Source organism: Entelurus aequoreus, linkage group LG04 (genome assembly GCF_033978785.1).
Source record: "Entelurus aequoreus isolate RoL-2023_Sb linkage group LG04, RoL_Eaeq_v1.1, whole genome shotgun sequence".
Classification (NCBI taxonomy): domain Eukaryota; kingdom Metazoa; phylum Chordata; class Actinopteri; order Syngnathiformes; family Syngnathidae; genus Entelurus; species Entelurus aequoreus.
This window is the reverse complement of record NC_084734.1, coordinates 5,367,218-5,388,590: the sequence shown is the minus strand read 5'-3', so window position 1 is coordinate 5,388,590 and position 21,373 is coordinate 5,367,218. Positions and strand designations below refer to the sequence as shown.

The 21,373-nt window shown below is 38.9% G+C and overlaps 2 protein-coding genes across 5 annotated transcripts in view; one reads left to right on the top strand and one right to left on the bottom strand.

Moving 5' to 3' along the window:
- hrh2a (histamine receptor H2a) overlaps positions 1 to 6,598 on the bottom strand; it is a 73,268-nt gene extending 66,670 nt beyond the window's left edge. For 3 of the 4 annotated variants that reach the window (XM_062044069.1, XM_062044070.1, XM_062044067.1), the window contains exon 1: positions 6,458 to 6,598. The gene's annotated coding sequence lies outside the window, so the exon portion shown is untranslated. Of the gene's footprint in view, positions 1 to 3,857; positions 3,905 to 6,457 lie in introns of all 4 variants that reach the window. The other variant, XM_062044068.1, reaches the window with a different exon arrangement.
- A 5,654-nt stretch (positions 6,599 to 12,252) lies between these two features.
- The window catches only part of LOC133648209 (dedicator of cytokinesis protein 2), a 337,149-nt gene continuing 328,028 nt past the window's right edge, over positions 12,253 to 21,373 (top strand). The window contains exons 1-2 of the mRNA XM_062044062.1: positions 12,253 to 12,404; positions 16,628 to 16,711. Coding sequence (XP_061900046.1) covers positions 12,362 to 12,404; positions 16,628 to 16,711 — 127 coding nt within the window. The 5' untranslated portion in view covers positions 12,253 to 12,361. The remainder of the gene's footprint in view (positions 12,405 to 16,627; positions 16,712 to 21,373) is intronic.

Sequence of the window (21,373 nt, the reverse complement as noted above, 5' to 3'; positions counted from 1 at the left end):
CTGGAAGACACATATTGACAAACTGTGCAATAGACTGTAACAGAGGCTATATTTTTTGCGAATATTAAGATTGTACGGCGAAAGCACCCACATCATGATGATTTTCTACCGTGCCATTGTAGAGAGCATCATTAGATACGGGATCACCTCATGGTTTGGCAACCTAACCGTTAAGCTAAAAAGCAAACTGGCCGGCATGCATAAAACGGCAATGAAAATCGTAGGGAGGAAAGAATATGAGCCTATACAGAGCATCTATGAGCAGGCAGTTAGGAAAAAAGCTAAGAAAATTATTTCCAACTCACAACACCCACTCTTCCCTGAATATAGAACCCTGCCATCAGGGAGAAGACTCCGGGTCCCACTATGCAAATCTAACCGCCTTAAATTATCATTTGTCCCAGCCTCCATTAAGCTGACCAACAATGTGCAATAGAATGTTAATACATAGGTTAGCACTTTTTTAGCACATAGCACTTTAGCACATAGCACTTTAGAACTAAGCACTTTAGCACATAGCACTTTATCCATGAGCTCTAGTACAATGCACACTGGTACTTTATCTCCATACTGTAGATTTTATGCCTACATCAAAGTGCCACCTATGTCTATCAAGCTCCATGTTCTGATGTTTAAATGTTAGTTATCTGGTTGTGGTTGTGTCTGTGCTTGTGTTTTTGTTTTTGTGTATGTTAAGAAAGCAATGATGCTCTGTGCCCAAGACAAATTTCCCCGCGGGGACAATAAAGTTGAACCTTGAACCTTGAAAGGCCACAGAAGTGGAAAGGAAAGGACTTGAAGCACTACAGGGCGACATCAAGCAGCGACTTGCAACACTGCGAAGAGCAGAATGCCTGAGAAAGCAACATAAAAAGAAAGAGCGAACGAGGACTGCCTTCTACAGAGATCCTTACAAGTTCGTCAAAGACCTCTTTGTCAAGGAGAAAACTGGAATCCTCAAAGTACCCATAAGGGAACTAGAGGAGCACCTGAGGAAGACTTACTCGGACAGCCAGAGGCATGTGCCAGCCAGCATTCCAGATGACATGCCACCAATCGAACCACCTGAGCACCAGTTTGAAACGAGGCCCCCCACATGGAGAGAAGTTGAGAGCACTGTAAAGCGGGCAAGAACAGCCTCAGCCCCTGGACCCAACGGCATCCCATATAGGCTCTATAAGAACACTCCAGGCGTCTTGAAGTACCTCTGGAAGCTAATGAAAGTGGTGTGGGAAAAATGAATTATACCAAAGGCATGGCGAAGAGCAGGGGGGATCCTGATTCCCAAAGAGAAGAATTCCTCAACCATCGACCAGTTCCGCCAGATCAGTCTTCTGAATGTGGAAGGAAAAATATTCTTCAGTGTTGTGGCCCACAGGCTCTCAGTATTCTTGCTGAAGAACAACTATGTTGACACCTCAGTGCAGAAGGCAGGGATAGGTGGTTTCTCAGGATGCCTGGAACACACAAATGTCATCTGGCACCAGATACAGACGGCCAAGAAGGACAAGAAAGACCTGCATGTGGTTTTCTTAGATCTTGCCAATGCCTTCGGGTCAGTGCCTCATGAAATTCTATGGACAGCGTTCAACTTCTTCCAGGTCCCTGAGGGCATCACAAGGATGGTCAAAGCCTACTTCCAGGACCTCCAGTTCTGTGTCACAGCACAGGCCAGTACAACTGCCTGGCAGCACCTCGAGATAGGCATAATGGCGGGCTGCACCATCTCTCCACTGGCGTTTACCATGGCAATGGAGCTCATTATTCGAGCATCCCGATGGGTGGTTGGAGGGGAGCGGTTAAAGAGCGGGCTGCGTCTTCCTCCAATAAGGGCGTACATGGACGACATGACAACAATAACAACAACAAATGCATGCACCAAACGCCTGCTGGATAAACTCCAGGGAAACATCAAATGGGCACGAATGGAGGTTAAACCAAGCAAATCCCGCAGTATCTCCATCATCAAGGGCCAGCTCACCAATGAGAGGTTCCACATCAACAACGAGCCAATACCAACAGTTCTAGAAAAGCCTATCAAAAGCCTTGGCCGCTGGTATAGCGCAGAATTCAAAGACTCCAAGCAGGTGGACCAACTCAGGCAGGATACAATCAGTGGCCTCAATCAGATCAATAACACCGCTCTCCCTGGGAAGCTGAAACTTTTAAACATTTAAACACAGCAACATGTGTACCACAAATTAAGCACACGGCTTTACCTTTAATTTCTGTAAAGAAATACTTGGCAGTCCATGTCTTGTTGAAAACACGCCAGTCGTCATCAACTTTTCTTTTTTTAGTGTCTCTGGGATAACCGGGCATCACTTGTCGCTGTGCACCTTCACTCACAGGTTACACACGGACATACGCCCATAAATAAGACTTTTCGAAATAAAAGCAGCACAGTTGTATTGCACGCACGACATAGATGTTTTTTTAAATTTATTTTGTAATTTGTGATGGCCGCTGTTCACATTCACTAACAATCGCGCACGAGCATGCGTCCACACGGAAGTAATACAGATAACGCTTTTAAAAACAAAAGCAGCACCATTGTATTGCACACTCAAGATAGATACTTTTTAAAATGTATTTTGTAATTTATAATTGGCCTCACGCGGGCCAGACAGAGACGTACAATGGCCAAGTCTGGGCATTTCTAAAGTCCTTTTTTTTTAAATACATAGGTAATATTCAAATTTTCTGAGATACTGAATATCTGTTTTTCATTAGTTTTCAGTTGTAATCATACAAATTAAAAGAAAGTCACACTTGAAATACATTATCTGTGTGTATTAAATGTTTATAATATACAAGTTTCACTTCCATCCATCCATCTATCTTCTTCCGCTTATCTGAGGTCGGGTCGCGGGGGCAGCAGCCTAAGCAGGGAAGCCCAGACTTCCCTCTTCGTCCAGCTCCTCCCGGGGGATCCCGAGGCGTTCCCAGGCCAGCCGGGAGACGTAGTCTTCCCAACGTGTCCTGGGTCTTCCCCGTGGCCTCCTACCGGTCGGACGTGCCCTAAACACCTCCCTAGGGAAGCGTTCGGGTGGCATCCTGACCAGATGCCCGAACCACCACATCTGGCTCCTCTCAATGTGGAGGAGCAGCGGTTTCACTTTTTGAATGAAATTACTGAAATAAACTTTTCGGTCATAATCTAATTTATTGAGCAGGCTGTGTGTATATGCATATATCCTGTATATAAAAAAACTAAATAACCAAAACCACCAAATGTGTTTACCATTTGTATGTTAAAAAATGTAGTTAAAGGAAGTTTAAACGTATCAAGTCTCACCACTACACTTTACAACACATATCAATAATTTGCCTGTGTCCAGGTAATACTAATTACAATCTGGATAATCGTAATAACATTAATCACAGGACAAATAAGATACACTCAAGATTAATCATATAATAAAGCAATAATCAAGAGAAGTCCAAGAACTTTCTTTATACTGCGTCTTCCTCAAATCTTAAAGATTCATGTTTTTATACTGTTTCTTAAACTTCTCATTGTCCATACATTGTTTCAAATCATCACTCAGTCTATATTTACAATTAGTGTTTTTTACTATACTGTTGAATTTATTTACTTTTTTCTGACATGAAGACCATGTTTGTCTAGTATTGCTAGACCTCTGCTTTTGTTTGTTCCCTACAAAGAGAGAGCTGAGGATACACATATTTCCTGTGTTGGTGACGGCTATTGTATGCATCTTCAAAATGTGAAAATGAACCATAGACAAAGCTCCAGACAGGTGCACCATGGGGAAGATAAGATACATGAAATATATATAGGGACTAACGAATGGTGCTCGCAAGGGGATAAAGCTCATTACGCTGCCACTGACCTCACAACACCTCTGTTATGTCACCTTGCAAGTTTCTGGTAGCTCTCCTGCACACAACAAATGCAGCCTGGCTAGAAAAAGATTGTACGTGTGTGTATGTATAAATACATATATTCATAAATATATATATATTTATATTTAGAAGCACATGCATTTATTGTCCTTTTGTATCGATGTACTGCATATGGTGTCATTTCCCAACCAATCTCGGAGTACACTTGCCTACGAACTGAAGATGCTAATAAAACGTTATTATATTATAAACTCAAACACAGGCAATTAGTGTGTGTTAGTCCTGGTAAGGAGTCGGTTAAGATAGAACGAACCAGCGCCAGACTGGAAAATTCCTGCACACATAAGATTTCTCTTAGAATAATACATAACTCACATGTTTTTTCTGTAGTGACTGTGCCAGAGGTAAACATGCATTCTACTGAGGTGGCAAATTATGACGCATTCAATCTATCGCAGTACCAAGCAAATAATCTCAAGATCCCCGTCATATCAATTCTTAGGTGTGATTATTTAAGTTGCACTACACAAAATAAACGTAATGTTATTAATATCAGTACTACGGATACCACTAACAAAAATTCCTCAAAAGAGCCCACTACCTACAATTTGGGTTTTTTAAACATCAGATTATTGTTTCCCAAAACATTATAAGATAATGAGGGCATTAGAAACAACAATATTAACGTCAGTGGTCTCAGCAAAACTTGGCTAAAACCAGATGCATTTTTCCTTCCTGCTTAACGAGGCATCTCCCCCTAACTATACGAGTGCCCATCACCTTTAAAGGGGTGGAGGGGTCACACTAATATCCAATGAAAACCTTAACTTTATCCCTAACTAAGTAATAAATATAAATCATTTGAGGTGCTTGCTATGAGGTCTGTCACACCACTACCTCTCTATCTGGCTGTTATCTATTGCCCCCATGGGCCTTATTCTGACTTTATCAGTGAATTCTCAGAGTTTGTCGTTGATCTAGTGACGTACGCAGATATTATAATTATTTTGGGGGATTTTAATATCCATATCATTATATGGATATTAAGAATCAATTGTAGTCTGGAGCGAATTGATAGCTGAGGTCCTACACAAATAATAAATGAACCCTCGCATCGCAACGGTAATACGATAGACCTAGTCCTTGTCCGGGGTGTCACCACCTCCAAAGTTATGGTACTCCCGTATGTCCGATCATTACCTTATCATGATAGCTCCACCCACTCGGCTGATGACTTCATGAATGTCCTTAATAATAAAATTTAACTCAGAAAGGAAATTAAAGATAACCTGTCCCAGATCCAACTGGCTTCTATTAATGCAGGTATGTTTTAGCGCTTTCATGGCGAGTTTACTGACAGATATAAGTAAGAACTTTACACTACTTTATATTAGAAATGGCAACATCAGAGGATGAATGTCACATAACAGGAAGATAGAGAAAAAGAAGAAGCTTATCGACTACAAAGGCGGACTTTTCAGGACTTATCCAGATCCCAAATACAGATCAGCAGGTACCAGAAGGTAAGAACAGTTGCTTTTGCATAATATTGTGAAACAAAACGCCAGATAATATGTCTTACCTTATACACACACACCATAATAATACTCCTATGTTGAAGCACAGTACAATACATCAAGCGGTGTGGCTTCATAGCTTACCAAAGTCGCACTAAAACATTTTAATAGATTTTTGAGTGCCGTGTGTAATGTTCTATATTTTCAATGGAAGATATAACATTTTGATGTTGTGTACTTGAGTCATATTGCAGTCTACACATATCTCTTATGTGTGACTGCCATCATATTGTTGCAGTCCATACATATCTCTTATGTGTGACAGCCATCATATTGCAGTCCACATGTATCGCATAAGTGTGACTGCCATCATATTGCAGTCTACACATATCTCTTATGTGTGACTGCCATCTACTGGTCACAATTATCATTTCACCATGTACCAAATTAAATAGCTTCGATGTCGGTAAGCACAACCAAAATGATTCCGTACTGGCGCACCGGGTTATAAAGCGCACTGTCGACTTTTGAGAAAATGAAAGGATTTTAAGTGCGCCTTATAGTCCGAAAAATACGGTACATAACAAATATGATCTACAGTAATGATGCCTCCCTCTCCTTATACTTAATCCAGGGTACGTTGTAAACAGTGTTTACTCTCGGCTCGACACTGACTCATCTTGCATTTCAACACTTTCCCCTTCACATTGCTATTGATCCCTCATGCTTGTAATGAATTATTTTCAACTGCTTGAGCTGGTAGAGCAGACTCAGTTGGTGTGTCGCACCACACGCACACACATGCACACAAACGGGCGCACACACATGCAATAACTGTTCTGTCCAGCTTTGCAGTGAATTATATAAGAACCAGCAGTAAGGTTCAACATGATAAACATTAAACAGGTAACAGAGGCGATAGAACTATGTAATATATTTATGAACTTCTTATAAGACATTTTGTAATACTGTCTACAGAAAATATTGTTCGGCTAAAGCTTTCAAAACCACAACGTATGTTTGCTTTCAATAAAGTATTGGATGTTGAAAAGTAAAAATGCAAAGCTCACCACATCGACAGCTGCAGCCTCATGTCTTGTCCTGGAGAGATGAGAGTTGAACTGACGGCTGGCTTATGCATTGTGTGTGTGTGTGTGTGTGTGTGTGTGTGTGTGTGTGTGTGTGTGTGTGTGTGTGTGTGTGTGTGTGTGTGTGTGTGTGTGTGTGTGTATGGGTGCCTAATGAGTGCGTGGATGTGTGGAGATGAAACTAAAGAGAGCAAGGCAGCACCACACCATCTCCCTCCCTCACACTGTCCCCTCCTCCTATTGCTCTTCTCTCTCGAACGCTTTAAAACAATTTGATTTCTAAGTCATTTCAATAGTTTCATCTATTGTACAAAAATAACAAATTGCTACAGCAAGGCTTCAACAAAGTCACCTTTTTGTGTGTGCACTGTATACATTTCACCCACAGAAGACCATGACGTTTTACATTGACGTCAGTGAGCTAATAGACCTGCTCAGTGGCCTGGTAGTTAGGTTGTCCGCCCTAAGATCGGTAGGTCGTGAGTTCAAACCCCGGCCGAGTCATACCAAAGACTATAAAAATGGGACCCATTACCTCTCTCTTGGCACTCAGCATCAAGGGTTGGAATTGGGGGTTGAATCACCAAAAATTATTCCCGAGCATGGCCACCGCTGCTGCTCACTGCTCCCCTCACCTCCCAGGGGGTGGAACAAGGAGATGGGTCAAATGCAGAGGATAATTTCACCACACTTAGTGTGTGTGACAATCATTGGTATTTTAACTTTAACTTAACTTAGTTTTTGAGAAAATTAAAGGATTTTAAGTACGCCTTATAGTCCGAAAAATACGGAAACAACAAGAATATAGGAAACTTCACCTGCAGTGTCCACTATCCACTATTTATTTCACTGTCACTTTGCTTGATTTGTATTTTTTTAAAATTGTTTAAGGTCGTTTTGTTTAAAAAAATATATAAATATCGTTCCAGGATCGTATCGGCAACCACAAATTCTGAATCGAATCAATGGTGTAGTGAATCGTTACGTCGCTAACAAACAACCATTCACACCCAGTACAAAAGTATTCAGTATAAAACAAGCCCTTATGCTGATGATACATTACTTTTTCTACAAAATCCACATTCTTGTCTTTCAGACACAATCTCACTCATTGATAAATTCAGTTCTATTTTACCATCAACTGGTCCAAATCTACTGTGTTACCTATGAATTTTGACTTTCACAGCACCTCATCGATTCCACATTAAATACCTAGGTAGCAACATTTCTTCCACCCTTTCAGACCTGAATCACTTGAATTACTCTCCAATTTTAAAATCGATTGGGGATGATCTGGCGCATTGGAAGATACTGCCCATCTCCACCGTGAAAATGATGGTAGGTCAATCGGAAGGAAACAAGTTTATTATTATAGTAAAGTAAAGTAGTAAAGGGGGAAATATAAGCATAAAACAATGTCAAGTGTGGCGTGAATCAAAGTCCTTTTGTCTTGCCAGTTAGTAGGTCTGCTAGCATTAGTTTACCACACTTTAGATGTATTATTCGGGGGTGCATTGTTTATAAAGTGTTTAGGTACTGTCTGCTATGTTGCTCTGTCGTTGTCAGCCGCCACCGAGAACAGTACTCTCGTTTTATGCCATTAGAGAAGTCTCGCAAGATCAGAGCAGCCTTATTTTGTATCAGATCTACAATCAACCGATTCATGACTTTCCAACCGGACAGCGAACAATCCATACTGTATGTGGGCTCTGTACCGAGGATGTCGTTGTGGCTTGTGCAGCCCTTTGAGACACTTGTGATTTAGGGCTATATAAATAAACATTGATTGATTGATTGACGGTAATACATCGATCCAGAGGCTCACCAAACAATGTATTCATATCTCTAAAGTTAAAATCGGTTATCGGTTTGCACCGATAATTTATTACACCCCTAATATATGTATACATTTATATGTGTATATATATATATACATATATATATATATAAAGGCTGTGAATCTTTGGGTGTCCCACAATTCGATTCAATATCGATTCTTGGGGTCACGATTCGATTCAAAATCGATTTTTCTTTTCAATTCAACACGATTCTCGATTCAAAAGCGATTTTTTCCCTATTCAAAAGGATTGTCTATTCATTCAATACATAGATTTCAGCAGGATCTACCCCAGTCTGCTGACATGCAAGCAGAGTAGTAGATTTTTGTAAAAAGCTTTTATAATTGTAAAGGACAATGTTTTATCAACTGATTGCAATAATGTACATTTGTTTGAACTATTAAATGAAGCAAAAATATGACTTATTTTATCTTTGTGAAAATATTGGACACAGTGTGTTGTCAAGCTTATGAGATGCGATGCAAGTGTAAGCCACTGTGACACTATTGTTCTTTTTTGTAGTTTTTATAAATGTCTAATGATAATGTCAATGAGGGATTTTAAAACACTGCTATGTTGAAATTGTAACTAATATTGATACTGTTGTTGATAATATTCATTTTTGTTTCACTACTTTTGGTTTGTTCTGTGTCGTGTTTGTGTCTCCTCTCAATTGTTGTGTGTCGTGTTTGTGTCTCCTCTCAATTGCTCTGTTTATTGCAGTTCTGAGTGTTGCTGGGTCGGGTTTGCCTTTGGAATTGGATTGCATTGTTATGGTATTGCTGTGTATTGTTTTGTTGGATCAATCAATTTAAAAATGAGAATTGATTCTGAATCGCACAACGTGAGAATCGCGATTCGAATTCGAATCGATTTTTTCCCACACCCCTAATATATATATATATATATATATATACATATATATATATATATATATATATATATATATATATATATATATATATATATATATATATATATATATATATATATATATATATATATATATATATATATATATATATGTATATATATATATATATATATATATATATATATATATATATATATGGGGACGGCGTGGCGCAGTTGGAAGAGTGGCCGTGCCAGCAACCTGAGGGTTTCTGGTTCAAGCCCCACCTTCTACCAACCTCGTCATGTCCGTTGTGTCCTTGAACAAGACACTTCACCCTTGCTCCTGATGGGTTGTGGTTAGGGTCTTGCATGGCAGCTTCCGCCATCAGTGTGTGAATGGGTGAATGTGGAAATAGTGTCCTAATTACCTTAGGGAAAAATATAACTTAAAATATTTTATGCGCGCACAACACCTCAAACCTTTAGTTTATATAGGTTATATACGTACTAAGGGTTATATATAGCCTATATTCTGCTGTGAAAAAAAAGAAGAACATAATTGTAGTAGGAGTGTCATGATCCGTAGCCCGGATAATGTTTAGTTTGGGTTTTGTTCTGTTAGTTTGTCTCCCTCAGTTCCTGTTTTGTGCACTCCTGGGTTTGTTTTGGTTACCATGGGTACTGATAGGTTAGTGTTCGGCATGCTCACCTGCTGCCGAGCACTAATCAGAGAGCTATTTATTCACGTTTCACGCCACACTCAGTCTGGCTTCGTTGTTTGCTATATGCAACTGTTACGTTTGGCTATTCCTGTTTCCTGGTTTATGATTCCTGTGCTAAGTGGTTACCTTAGCTTTCTGTGCGATCGGCATGCATCCTTTATGTTTGTTTCGTGTTTATGGTTTGTGCTATGATTTATGAGAAATAAATCATCTCCTACCTTCACACTTTCCTCCGGAGTTGTCCGTCTGCATCTTGGGAGAACGACCCCGCAGTAAGATGCGACCTCCACGTGACAAGGAGGACTAAAATGGTTTTGACAGATTATTGTCACGGCGCAGGCTCGAAACCGCTTTTCTACGGCAGCTGGGTCTGCCAGCGCACCGAGACACTCCCCTGCTCGCGCTGGCCGCATCACGCCCACATGCCGGCAAGGTTGTGGGCGATCAGCAATCAACACACCTGGGACTGATGAGGGCGAGCTGTATTTAGACCAGTGGACCCAAGGATCCTCGCCGGAACTTAGTCTTCCGTACCGTAAGCCGATAACCCAGCTTTATGCTTTCTCTCTCTCTCTCTCTCTCTGCGTTTTCCCCTCCGTGTTTAATTGTTCTTCCTTGTCGTCCTCCCCTGCAATCTGCCTTCTCCCCGCGTGATCGAGCTGTGCGCCTCGACTTCCCTTTTGGACTTTGGACTGCCACCCTCGATCCTCGACCCCTCACATGGACACGGACTCTGACGCCTCTCTCGCCCTGGATCATCTGCCTGCCCCACGGACTGCCTTCCTGCCTTCTTCCTTCTCCTCGTTTCAACATTTGGTAAAACACTACAGCTAATCACACACAGCCTCACACACACACACATTGGATCTAGTCGCACTCCATTTCCCCCTGTTTAATTTATAGTATTATTGTTGATCGTTATATATATATTATAATATATATAATGACATTCATAGAGCTATACAGCCCCCTTGTGTCTGTGCTGTCAACTCCCTCCAACCATAACATTTATACTTAAATCCCCGTAACTAATCTACAACCATTAATAACTCTAGCAAAAAAATTTAGTTAGCGTTTTGGATCTTATAGTTCACTCTTCAACTCTTATTTTTGTGTTATTATGTATTGTTTTTATCATCATTGTTACATATGTTTCTGCAAATCAACATTATATTGGCAACATGCTGACAGAAACGGCCGCAGTTCCTCAGCACACTCAGCCTTCAGCGGGACTCACAAAGCAGAATGGAATGACTGGCAACAAACTCATCTTGGGTTCTGCACTGTATTTGAGCAGAACATTTTCAAGTTCAAACTCAAATATATTCAAGATCAAATACTTATTTAACTGGACTGTCAGACAAAACACAGGTGATCATACAAAATAGATTTTTATAGATTGTTCATGCACTTCACATACAAATACAGTAGAAGGTTGAAAAAGACTGTTGCAATGAAGTATTTGATCACATTATTAAGAAAGTAAATGATTCCCTTAATTTTCTTATCATCTTAATAAGCAACCTTTAGTAACAGTGATTAGAGCATCAGAATTTACCGTATTTTTCGGACCATAGGGCGCACCGGATTTAAAGGCGCACTGCCGATGAGGGGGTCTATTCAGGTCTTTTTTTCATACAAAAGGTGCATTAAAGGGGTCATATTATCATTTTTTAAAATTTAAAACACTATCTTGTGGTCTACATAACATGTAATGGTTGTTCTTTGGTGAAAGTGTTGCATAGATGATGTTTTACAGATCATTTTCAAGTAGCTTTCTGAGCGTCTTTTCAGGATGCACCGGTCTTATTTACGTGGCTCGGTGTCAGTCTTCTCCCCGTCATCTTTGTTGTAGCGGTGTAGTGTGCAAAGACGGGAGTCAAAGAAGTGTCAAAAAATGTTTTGACATTTAGCAAAAGGTTCTGACAATCAGCGCCTGTTAAAGTAGCTTGTCTCATAAAAGAGAGCAGCTGAGGAGCGAGCAGAGTAAGATGAGGCGATACCGTATGAACACAAATTCATGTTCCTTTTGGACTTGAAGCACTTATTCAAGCCTCAGGAACAAAAGATGTCAGTTAACACTTGCAAACATTCAACCACTACACACCAGCGAATAGTCACATTTTTGGTCCGTATCGCACTTTAATTTCCGTCTTTAAAATATACTGTAAGTTGTTTCTAATATGTTTGATCATATTTGACTAAGCATAGTGTCCTACTGCTCTTCAAGTTTCACACACAGGTACACTAAATGAGCACAATGGAGATGTAACAAACTGCAGTACTCGGCAGGACTCCACCTCGCTGTTACCCACTTCCTCTTAACCGCCCGAAGGCAGGAAGAGAAGAGAAAAGAGGAAGAGGTAAAGAGTAGAGGGCTTTCATTTTAGGTAAGAAAAAATAAGTCATAGAGCCTAAGAACAAACCTTAGTTAAAAAAAAATCAGATCAATTCTGTGAACGCAAGACACCATGGCTCCTTGGGCAATGACCACCGTGGAGCGTTATGGTGTAGGTAAGTCATTTTATGGTCATTTGTTGAAACATTATATTGATTAAATATATACTTAGGTAGTGATGACATACTTTGTATACTATGAATGAGAACAAGGAAAACGTAGATATTACAGTACCTGGTCGCAGTTTAGAATTCACATTGGAAAATGCTCAATTTAACACCAGTGCAACTAAAGTCTTCAAAGTTATTGCATGTTGCATGATGATGCAATGGCAACAAAAATAACAAAGTATATATAAGCTGAGGAGGAAATGCAGTGAAGAACGTGCTATTGGTGCGTCATAAAAGAGCGTGTCTGCTCTTTTGGCGGCAAAGCATTGATTAAATTGCCATGCTTGAATATTTTCTGTATTTATGTATATATTTCCTCGCTGTATTCCGCTCAATCATGGCCCATCAATGTCTGGTTTGCTAGATATCACACAGATCTAGGTAAACCTGTAGCTCAGGAAGTACTAGAACACGGAAGGATGTTCAAAACCTGAATGGTGTAATGGTAATGTTTTATATAGACTTAGACTTAGACAAACTTTAATGATCTACAAGGGAAATTGTTCCACACAGTAGCTCAGTTCCAAAGGATGGAAAGGATAATGCACACAAGGGCACAAAAAGAGGCAAAAAGTAGTATGAATATAAAATATAACATATATGTAATATTTACATATTATATATACAGTATATAATATATACTGATATATTATATTATATTTTCATTTAATATATACAATATATAATTGAATCCCAATTACCATGTACAATATTACAGTATTTGTAACAGCTGCAGCAAAAAAGGGCAGCATAAAATATTGAGTCGATCCAGCAGAAAATATACATTATAAACGAAAAGAGGTAGCTAACATAGAAGCGGTCAGGTAATGGACAATTATCATCTAATATCATCTATGTAAAGAGAATTTCTTGTTAGGAGCTGTGCCAACTCTTTAAAACGCCACCCATTCAAAATTGGAATTTTAGCTGAATTAAATATTACATGTGCAAAGGTCATTGTCACCTTTGTTTCACTTTGACGCATTTTCTACCCCTTAATCAACTCAAGGATTACTTCAAATCAATGCTTCCTAAATATCTTCTGTTACGCCCCCCCCTAGGATGAAGAAAATATTTCACGCCCACTCACTCTCCACCGTGACTATGAATAGTATCATTTGTCTATAAAATTGTATAACATTGTAAGCTTATTAACATCAAAGGAAACAACACGTCTCCCACCTTGGTTACAGTGAAGCTTCATCATATTCTGGTACAGCATAAAAAAGCATGTTCCCCGAGGTCACAGGCGAGCATCACACTATTTGAGAAGGACTACTTTAAACAATAATAGTTAACTTATTACAAATTGTGCAGGAGAAACATGGTCAGTGCAATCTGAAGTTTCAAAAACAAATGTTTTTTGTGATCATATTATGGTTTTTTTTCTACATTAAGAACTCTTTCTTGTGGTCTACATAACTTGAAAGGGCGGTTCTTTGGTCAAAATTTTGCATACATTTTATGTTTTACAGACACTTTGGAAGCAGCTTTCCGTCTGTTTCTTCAGAATGCTCTGCTCTATGGGCGGTCTTATATACGTACTCCACTTCAACAGTGTCTTCTCCCTGTCTGCCATGTTGGAAGTTTTAGCGCCTCCATAGCGAGTCTCCTGACAGATATAAGTTTGAACTGTACATACAGTAACTTTGGTATTAGAAACGGTAACAGTGGAGGATGCATGTGCATGTACAAGACAGTCTGCCTCACAACAAGAGGATATATATATATATATATTAGGGTTGCAACTAACGATTAATTTGATAATCGATTAATCTGTCGATTATTACTTCGATTAATCGATTAATAATCGGATAAAAGAGACAAACTACATTTCTATCCTTTCCAGTATTTTATTGAAAAAAACCAGCATACTGGCACCATGTTGTGGACATTGGGGGTGCAGCATACACCAACAATAACACAGAAATGTAACTCATCAGAACTGAATCAGATATTGTACACGTTTCTGTTGTGAATAATAAAGGATTCATTTTAGGCTGCCTCTAAATAATAGCATGAAATATTCCAGCACCTTCATAACGTTTAGTTATACTAAAGCGTCACTCAAATCTAAATATATTTATATAGCTTTATCGGCCCGGCTACATTGATCCATTATGAAACCAACCTGAGATATTTCTGTCCGTTACGTTTATTTCGAAATTGGTAACCGTGCGTTTTCTCTCTCAAAACGGAGTCAAATGTGCCGGAGACACATTATCAGCCCCACGTTGCAACAAAGGCATAACGTTAACGTTACTTACAAAAAAGCTGAACTCATGAATGCTTGTTGCCACTATGGACTTCAAAAGTTACGTACTGTGAGTTCTTTCCTTCATCCATGGCTCCAACATGTTTCCTTTTCAGGTGCTCCTGAAGCAATGTTGTACTTCCGTGCCATTTTGCAGGAAACGCTCTTCTTTGAAGTCTTTAAAGTAAAGTGTTCCCACACTTTTGACGACTTAGGTCGTACACTTTTCTCCATTGAAGCAATAACCTCAAGATGTTTTTCTGCCGTACGGTTTACCTGCGCCATTTTTCGAATGTTTCCAGACGGCGTGGTCACGTGAGCTGTACATGACACATCATTGGCTAGCTTACGCCACCTCATGAGACGTAGCCTCGGCGCCGCCCTGGCGCTGTTTTGTACTGTTTTTGTACTTACTTTGATTATTGTTTCTCAGCTGTTTGTAAGTGTTGCAGTTTATAAATAAAGGTTTATAAAAAAAAATAAAATAAAAAAAAAGTTTTTTAAAATAAAATTAAAAAAAGCCTCTGCGCATGCGCATAGCATAGTTCCAACGAATCGATGACTAAATTAATCGCCAACTATTTTTATAATCGATTTTAATCGATTAGTTGTTGCAGCCCTAATATATATATATATATATATATATATATATATATATATATATATATATATATATATATATATATATATATATATATATATATATATATATATATATATATATATATATATATATAAACTACACTTTCCATCTTAAGGATCTAAAAAAAATATTTGGGAATGTCCGCATGCGGCTCGTTGAACTTTTCAATCTGGCCCGCTGGACATTCCCAAATATTTTTTTTAGATCCTTAAGATGGAAAGTGTAGCTGCCATTATGATGTGCAGTGATGTTTTCTAATGACCGTAACTCTTGAACTATACAAAGTATTTCAATGGTCGGAATCTGCGCTTTTGCATGATATACTAGTTACTATGGTAATCTAATTAGTTACTATGGTAATCAAAATAGTTACTATGGTAATCTAATTACTTACTATGGTAAACTAAGTGACAGCAGCTGAGACGAGGCATCAAGCTGTGTGGGTGGGGAGCGTTTCCAGAGTGGCCAGCCTGAAATGTGGGTGTCAGGGACAGACGCGGAAGGAGATTTTTACAACAAAGTTCTAAAGCTTAGTGATACATCAGATTGTAGGTGGGTTTATTTTTTAACCCTTCGTGTTCATATTTCACTGTGTTTGTTGCATTTTTGTTGTGTTTCGCTTGATTGTAAAATATGTGGCTGGAGGGGGGGGGGTTACGTTCATATGTTGTCAATATTCAGTATTTTATCATTCATAGTTAATTTTGTAAATCCCACATCCTTTATTGTCGTGTACATTCCGGGTGTCTCATTCAGTAAAAAAATTAAAAATTCCATTCCATTTTGGTCTGTCATAACGTTTTTAGCATTCAATCAGAGATTATTGAGAGGTTTTGTATTAGTGTTCCTAAAACTAGATATACCGGCCCCCAGACACATTTTTTCTTTAAATTTGTCCCCCCGAGTCAAAATAATTGCCCAGACCTGGACTACAGGGTCGGACTACAATGGCGGACCTGTGCAAAGCACTTTGGGCAAATTTCTACCATATATAGAGATATCGGATGGCGTCACACTTGGGAAAAACATCACAGGTTGGGCAAATTCCAAACGTCTCCTTTGGAGGAAGGCAAGATTGTTTTATAAATATCTCCACCATGCCTCTATGGTTTGATTTCAAATGTATGCAAATCCCAAATACACAAAACCAGGTACCATTAGGTAAGAAAAGTTTGTTTTGCATAATATGTCCCCTTTAATGCAATAATACTTTGTTTGCGTTTATTAGTTCACATAGACACTACTGAGATCAGATCTTTTGTTTTGTTTTAGTCAAGTGGAACTTTGCTGGCAGTGGTGAGAATCAGCTTTCTCTGGAAGTAGGAGATACAGTCTACATCCAGGAGGCTTGTGATGGTAAGTAGAACAGGACCATGCATGTATACACTTAGTTTAGATTAGTTTGTATAGCATATTTTAACAAGGGCTAAATAGGGTTGTACGGTATACCGGTACTAGTATAGTATCGCGGTACCAATGAATCAAAAACAGTACTATACTCTGTTTGAAAAGTATCGGTTCACAATTTATTATTAATATTTTTTTAATGGGCATGACGGCGCGCCGTCCCGTCATGACATCGCTGTGTTTACGAGCAGAGGGGCATGTTTGACAGCGCGCACACACAGAGTACTTACAAGCAGACACAGCGTGAAGACAGAAAAGGTAGAATGGACGCATTTTGGCCTAAAAACTAACGATAAAGGTGAAGTTATAACACTGAAACACCCTCAGGAAGAGGTGCTTTAAGACATGGCTAGCTAACAAGCAGCGAACATCCATCGGCAGTCTGCAGTGTTTTAGCTACTTCTAAATCACTAATCCTCGTCTCCATGGCGACAAATAAATTAAGTTTCTTAGAAGTATCATTATCACTGCAGGACGAGGAATAGCTAAACATGCTTCACTACAGAACCATAGGAGGATACAACAGCTTACTGGCGTCACCGCTAGCAAAAGCTAGCGCGCCTGAATGATAAACAAATGCCATGGGTGGATTTGCACCTGACATCCACTGTAATGATACCAAGTACAAGAGCGTATCTAGACAATACTACTGTGATTACATTGGTATTTTTTATTGTCACAAAATCTTTTTTTCCTTTTTTTAAATATGTCCCTGGACACATGAGGACTTTGATTATGGCCAATGTATGATCCTGTAACTACTTGGTATCGTATCGATACCTAAATTTGTGGTATCATCGAAACTAATGTAAAGTATCAAACAACAGAAGAACAAGTGATTATTACATTTTAACAGAAGTGTAGATAGAACATGTTGAAACGGAAAATAAACAGATATTAACAGTACCATATTTTTCGGACTATAAGTGGCAGTTTTTTTCATAGTTTGGCCGGGGGTGCGACTTATACTCAGGAGCGACTTATGTGTGAAATGATTAACACATTAGCGTAAAATATCAAATAATATTATTGATCTCATTCACGTAAGAGACTAGACGTATAAGATTTCATGGGATTTAGCGATTAGGAGTGACAGATTGTTTGGTAAACGTATAGCATGTTCTATATGTTATAGTTATTTGAATGACTCTTACCATAATATGTTACGTTAACATGCCAGTTGGTTATTTATGCCTCATATAACGTACACTTATTCAGCCTGTTGTTCACTATTCTTTATTTATTCTCAATTGCCTTTCAAATGTCTATTCTTGGTGTTGGGTTTATCAAATAAATTTCCCCAAAAAATGCGACTTATACTCCGGAGCGACTTATACTCCGAAAAATACGGTAGATGAACAAGTGTATTAATAATCCATTTTTACAGCTTGTCCTTAATAATGTTGACAAAATAATAGAATGATAAATGACACAATAAGTTACTGCATACGTCAGCAGACTAATTATGAGCCTTTGTTTGTTTACTTACTACTAAAAGACATGTTTTCTTGTTCTTCGATTACAATAATAAACATATGTTTAATATACCCTAAGATTTTTTGTTAATATAAAGCCAATAATGCCATTTTTTGTGGTCCCCTCTATTTAGAAAAGTATTGAAAGTTCAGAATACATTGTGGTGCCGGTATTTTTAACATGATTAAAAGCATTTAAGAACAAATAACATGTAAAAACAAAGTACAGGACTAAAATGACTAAAAACATTCAGAACAAATAGAATATTTAAAAAATATATATTTCAAAATGCTTTTAACGATCTTGATCATAAGCATGAGAAAAAAGAAGAGTTTTTAGCTTGGATTTAAAAACATTCACACTACTAGCATCCTATTCCATGTTTGTGCAGCAAACTAAATGCTGCTTCACCATGTTCTGACATGAGCCTGCATATTCCAGAGTCCTACTGGACTTATATCCAATTAACATTTCATGATTGTATTCTGGATCTAAACCATTTAGTGAATAATAGACCAATAACAGTATTTTAAAAGAGGATGTTTTGGTTTTGATACGACTGCTGAAAGTCAGATCCTAGCCTATCAGCCCACTAAGGTTTTGAACTTGGTCTTTAGGTTTAAAATCAATACGTTTCCATGTACGGGTACTAAATTAGTCTGATTAATAATTCAGGTTTTCCTCTATTTTCACACCTACACAGTCACAGTTTTCATTCTCTACCTCTAATGCGACTGTTAGCCATACGCAGTGTGTCTCTCATACACTAGGGGGCGATTGTGGTTATTTCATCTTGTTTAGCTATGTCGTAATGTAAAAAGAAGAAGAGAATGCTACATGTTAATAATCTAGCACACTTTCAAGCTCCGGATCTAACTGATAACTCCAACTTTCTACTACTAATCGGTGTTGTTTTTAATGTTTTAATGTGTTGAAATGACATTTGTGGTTATTATCAGAGACATAAAAAAATAAATTGACTATCAACTGTCAATACTAACTATGCCAGACCTTGGCAAAATACGGCCCACCTCCATTAAGATTTTTAATCCGGCCCGCCGGACGTTCTACATAATTTTTTTTAGACCTTTAACATCAAAACTGTAGCCGCCATTATGATGTGCAGTGCTGTTTTTAAATTACTGTAAGTCTTGAACTATAGAAAGTATTTCAATGGTTGAAATCTGCGCTTTTGAGTGTTATAGGAGTTATTACGGTAATCTACGTCACAGCAGCTCAGACCAGGGACAAAGCAGAGTGGACAGGGTTTGTTTTCAGAGCAGCCAGCCTCAAACGCATGTGTCAGGAACAGATGCGGAAGCACATTTTTGCATACAAGTGAGAATATATCATATTGTAGGTGTTTATTACACTTTGCATATATATTTTGCTGTTTGTTACATTTTTGTTGTGTTTTGCTTGATTGTAAAAGATGTCTATGGAGGAGCTGGTTTGAGAAGTAAAAGAGGAGCAATGTTCAAACGTTGTTAATATTCAGTGTTTTATTGTTCATAGTTAATATTGTAAATGTGGTTAGAGTGTCCGCCCTGAGATTGGTAGGTTGGAGTTCAAATCCCAGCCGAGTCATACCAAAGACTATAAAAATGGGACCCATAACCTCCCTGCTTGGCACTCAGCAACAAAGGGTTGGAGTTGGGGGTTAAATCACCAAAATGATTCCCGGGCGCGGCGCCGCTGCTGCCCACTGCTCCCCACTGCTCCCCAAGGGGATGGGACAAATGCAGAGGACAAATTTCACCACATCTAGTGTGTGTGTGACAATCATTGGTACTTTAATCTTTAATCTTTAAAAATCCCACTTTCTTTATTTTCATGTACATTTTGGGTGTCCCCCTCAGTAAACTGTAAAATTCCATTCCGTTTTTTTAGGTAGTCTGTCATAAGTTTTTTAGAAGTCTATTGGACATTGTGACTTTTCAATCAATCAATCAATCAATCAATCAATCAATCAATCAATCAATCAATCAATGTTTACTTATATAGCCCTAAATCACGAGTGTCTCAAAGGGCTGCACAAGCCACAAAGACATCCTCGGCTCAGATCCCACATCAGGGCAAGAAAAAACTCAACCCAATGGGATAACAATGAGAAACCTTGGAGGGGACATCAGATGTGGGGACCCCCCCTGGGCGACCGGTGCAATATGGTTACACTAATACCACTTTTGGTATTAGTGTTCCTGAAAAAAGGGACCCATACTGTACAGCAGTTTTTTACAGTTAAATGTGTAGGTATAATTTATACACACATACACTTTGGCCGCCCAGTCACATTTTTTCTCTCAATGTGGTCCGAGTCAAAATATTTGCCCAGCTCTGAACTACGCAGTGAATTATTTTGAAATGCTTGTTTACGCGTCAATGATGCTGTCTAAATTGTTGTATTTGGACTAAGGATGTACGATAATATCGGACTGCCGATATTATAAATATGCTATAAATGCTTTAAAATGTAATATCGGAAATTATCGGTATCGGTTTCAAAATTATCGGTATCGATTTCAAAAAGTAAAATTTATGAGTTTTTAAAAAACCGCTGTGTACATGGACGTAGGGAGAAGTACAGAGCGGCAATAAACCTTAAAGGCACTGCCGTTGCGTGCCGGCCCAATCACATAATATATACGGCTTTTCACACACACAAGTGAAATGGGCCTCTCTCAGTGATTTCCAGCGTGGAACTGTAATAGGATGCCACCTGTGCAACAAATCCAGTCGTGAAATGTCCTCGCTCCTAAATTTTCCAAAGTCAACTTTATTATGAGAGAAGTGAAGAGTTTGGGAACAACAGCAACTCAGCCACCAAGTGGTAGGCCACGTAAACTGACCGGGAGGGGTCAGCGGATGCTGAAGCGCATAGTGCAAAGACTTTCTGCACAGTCAGTTGCTACAGAGCTCCAAACTTCATGTGACCTTCCAATTAGCCCACGTACAGTACGCAGAGAGCTTCATGGAATGGGTTTCCATGGCCGAGCAGCTGCATCTAAGCCATACATCCCCAAGTCCATTGCAAAGCGTGGGATCATGACAATTAAAGGGCATTAAACACATTGTGTTTTTCTTGTTGCACTGGAAGACCAATTTACAATTTTCCATATTCTGCCATAATCAAGG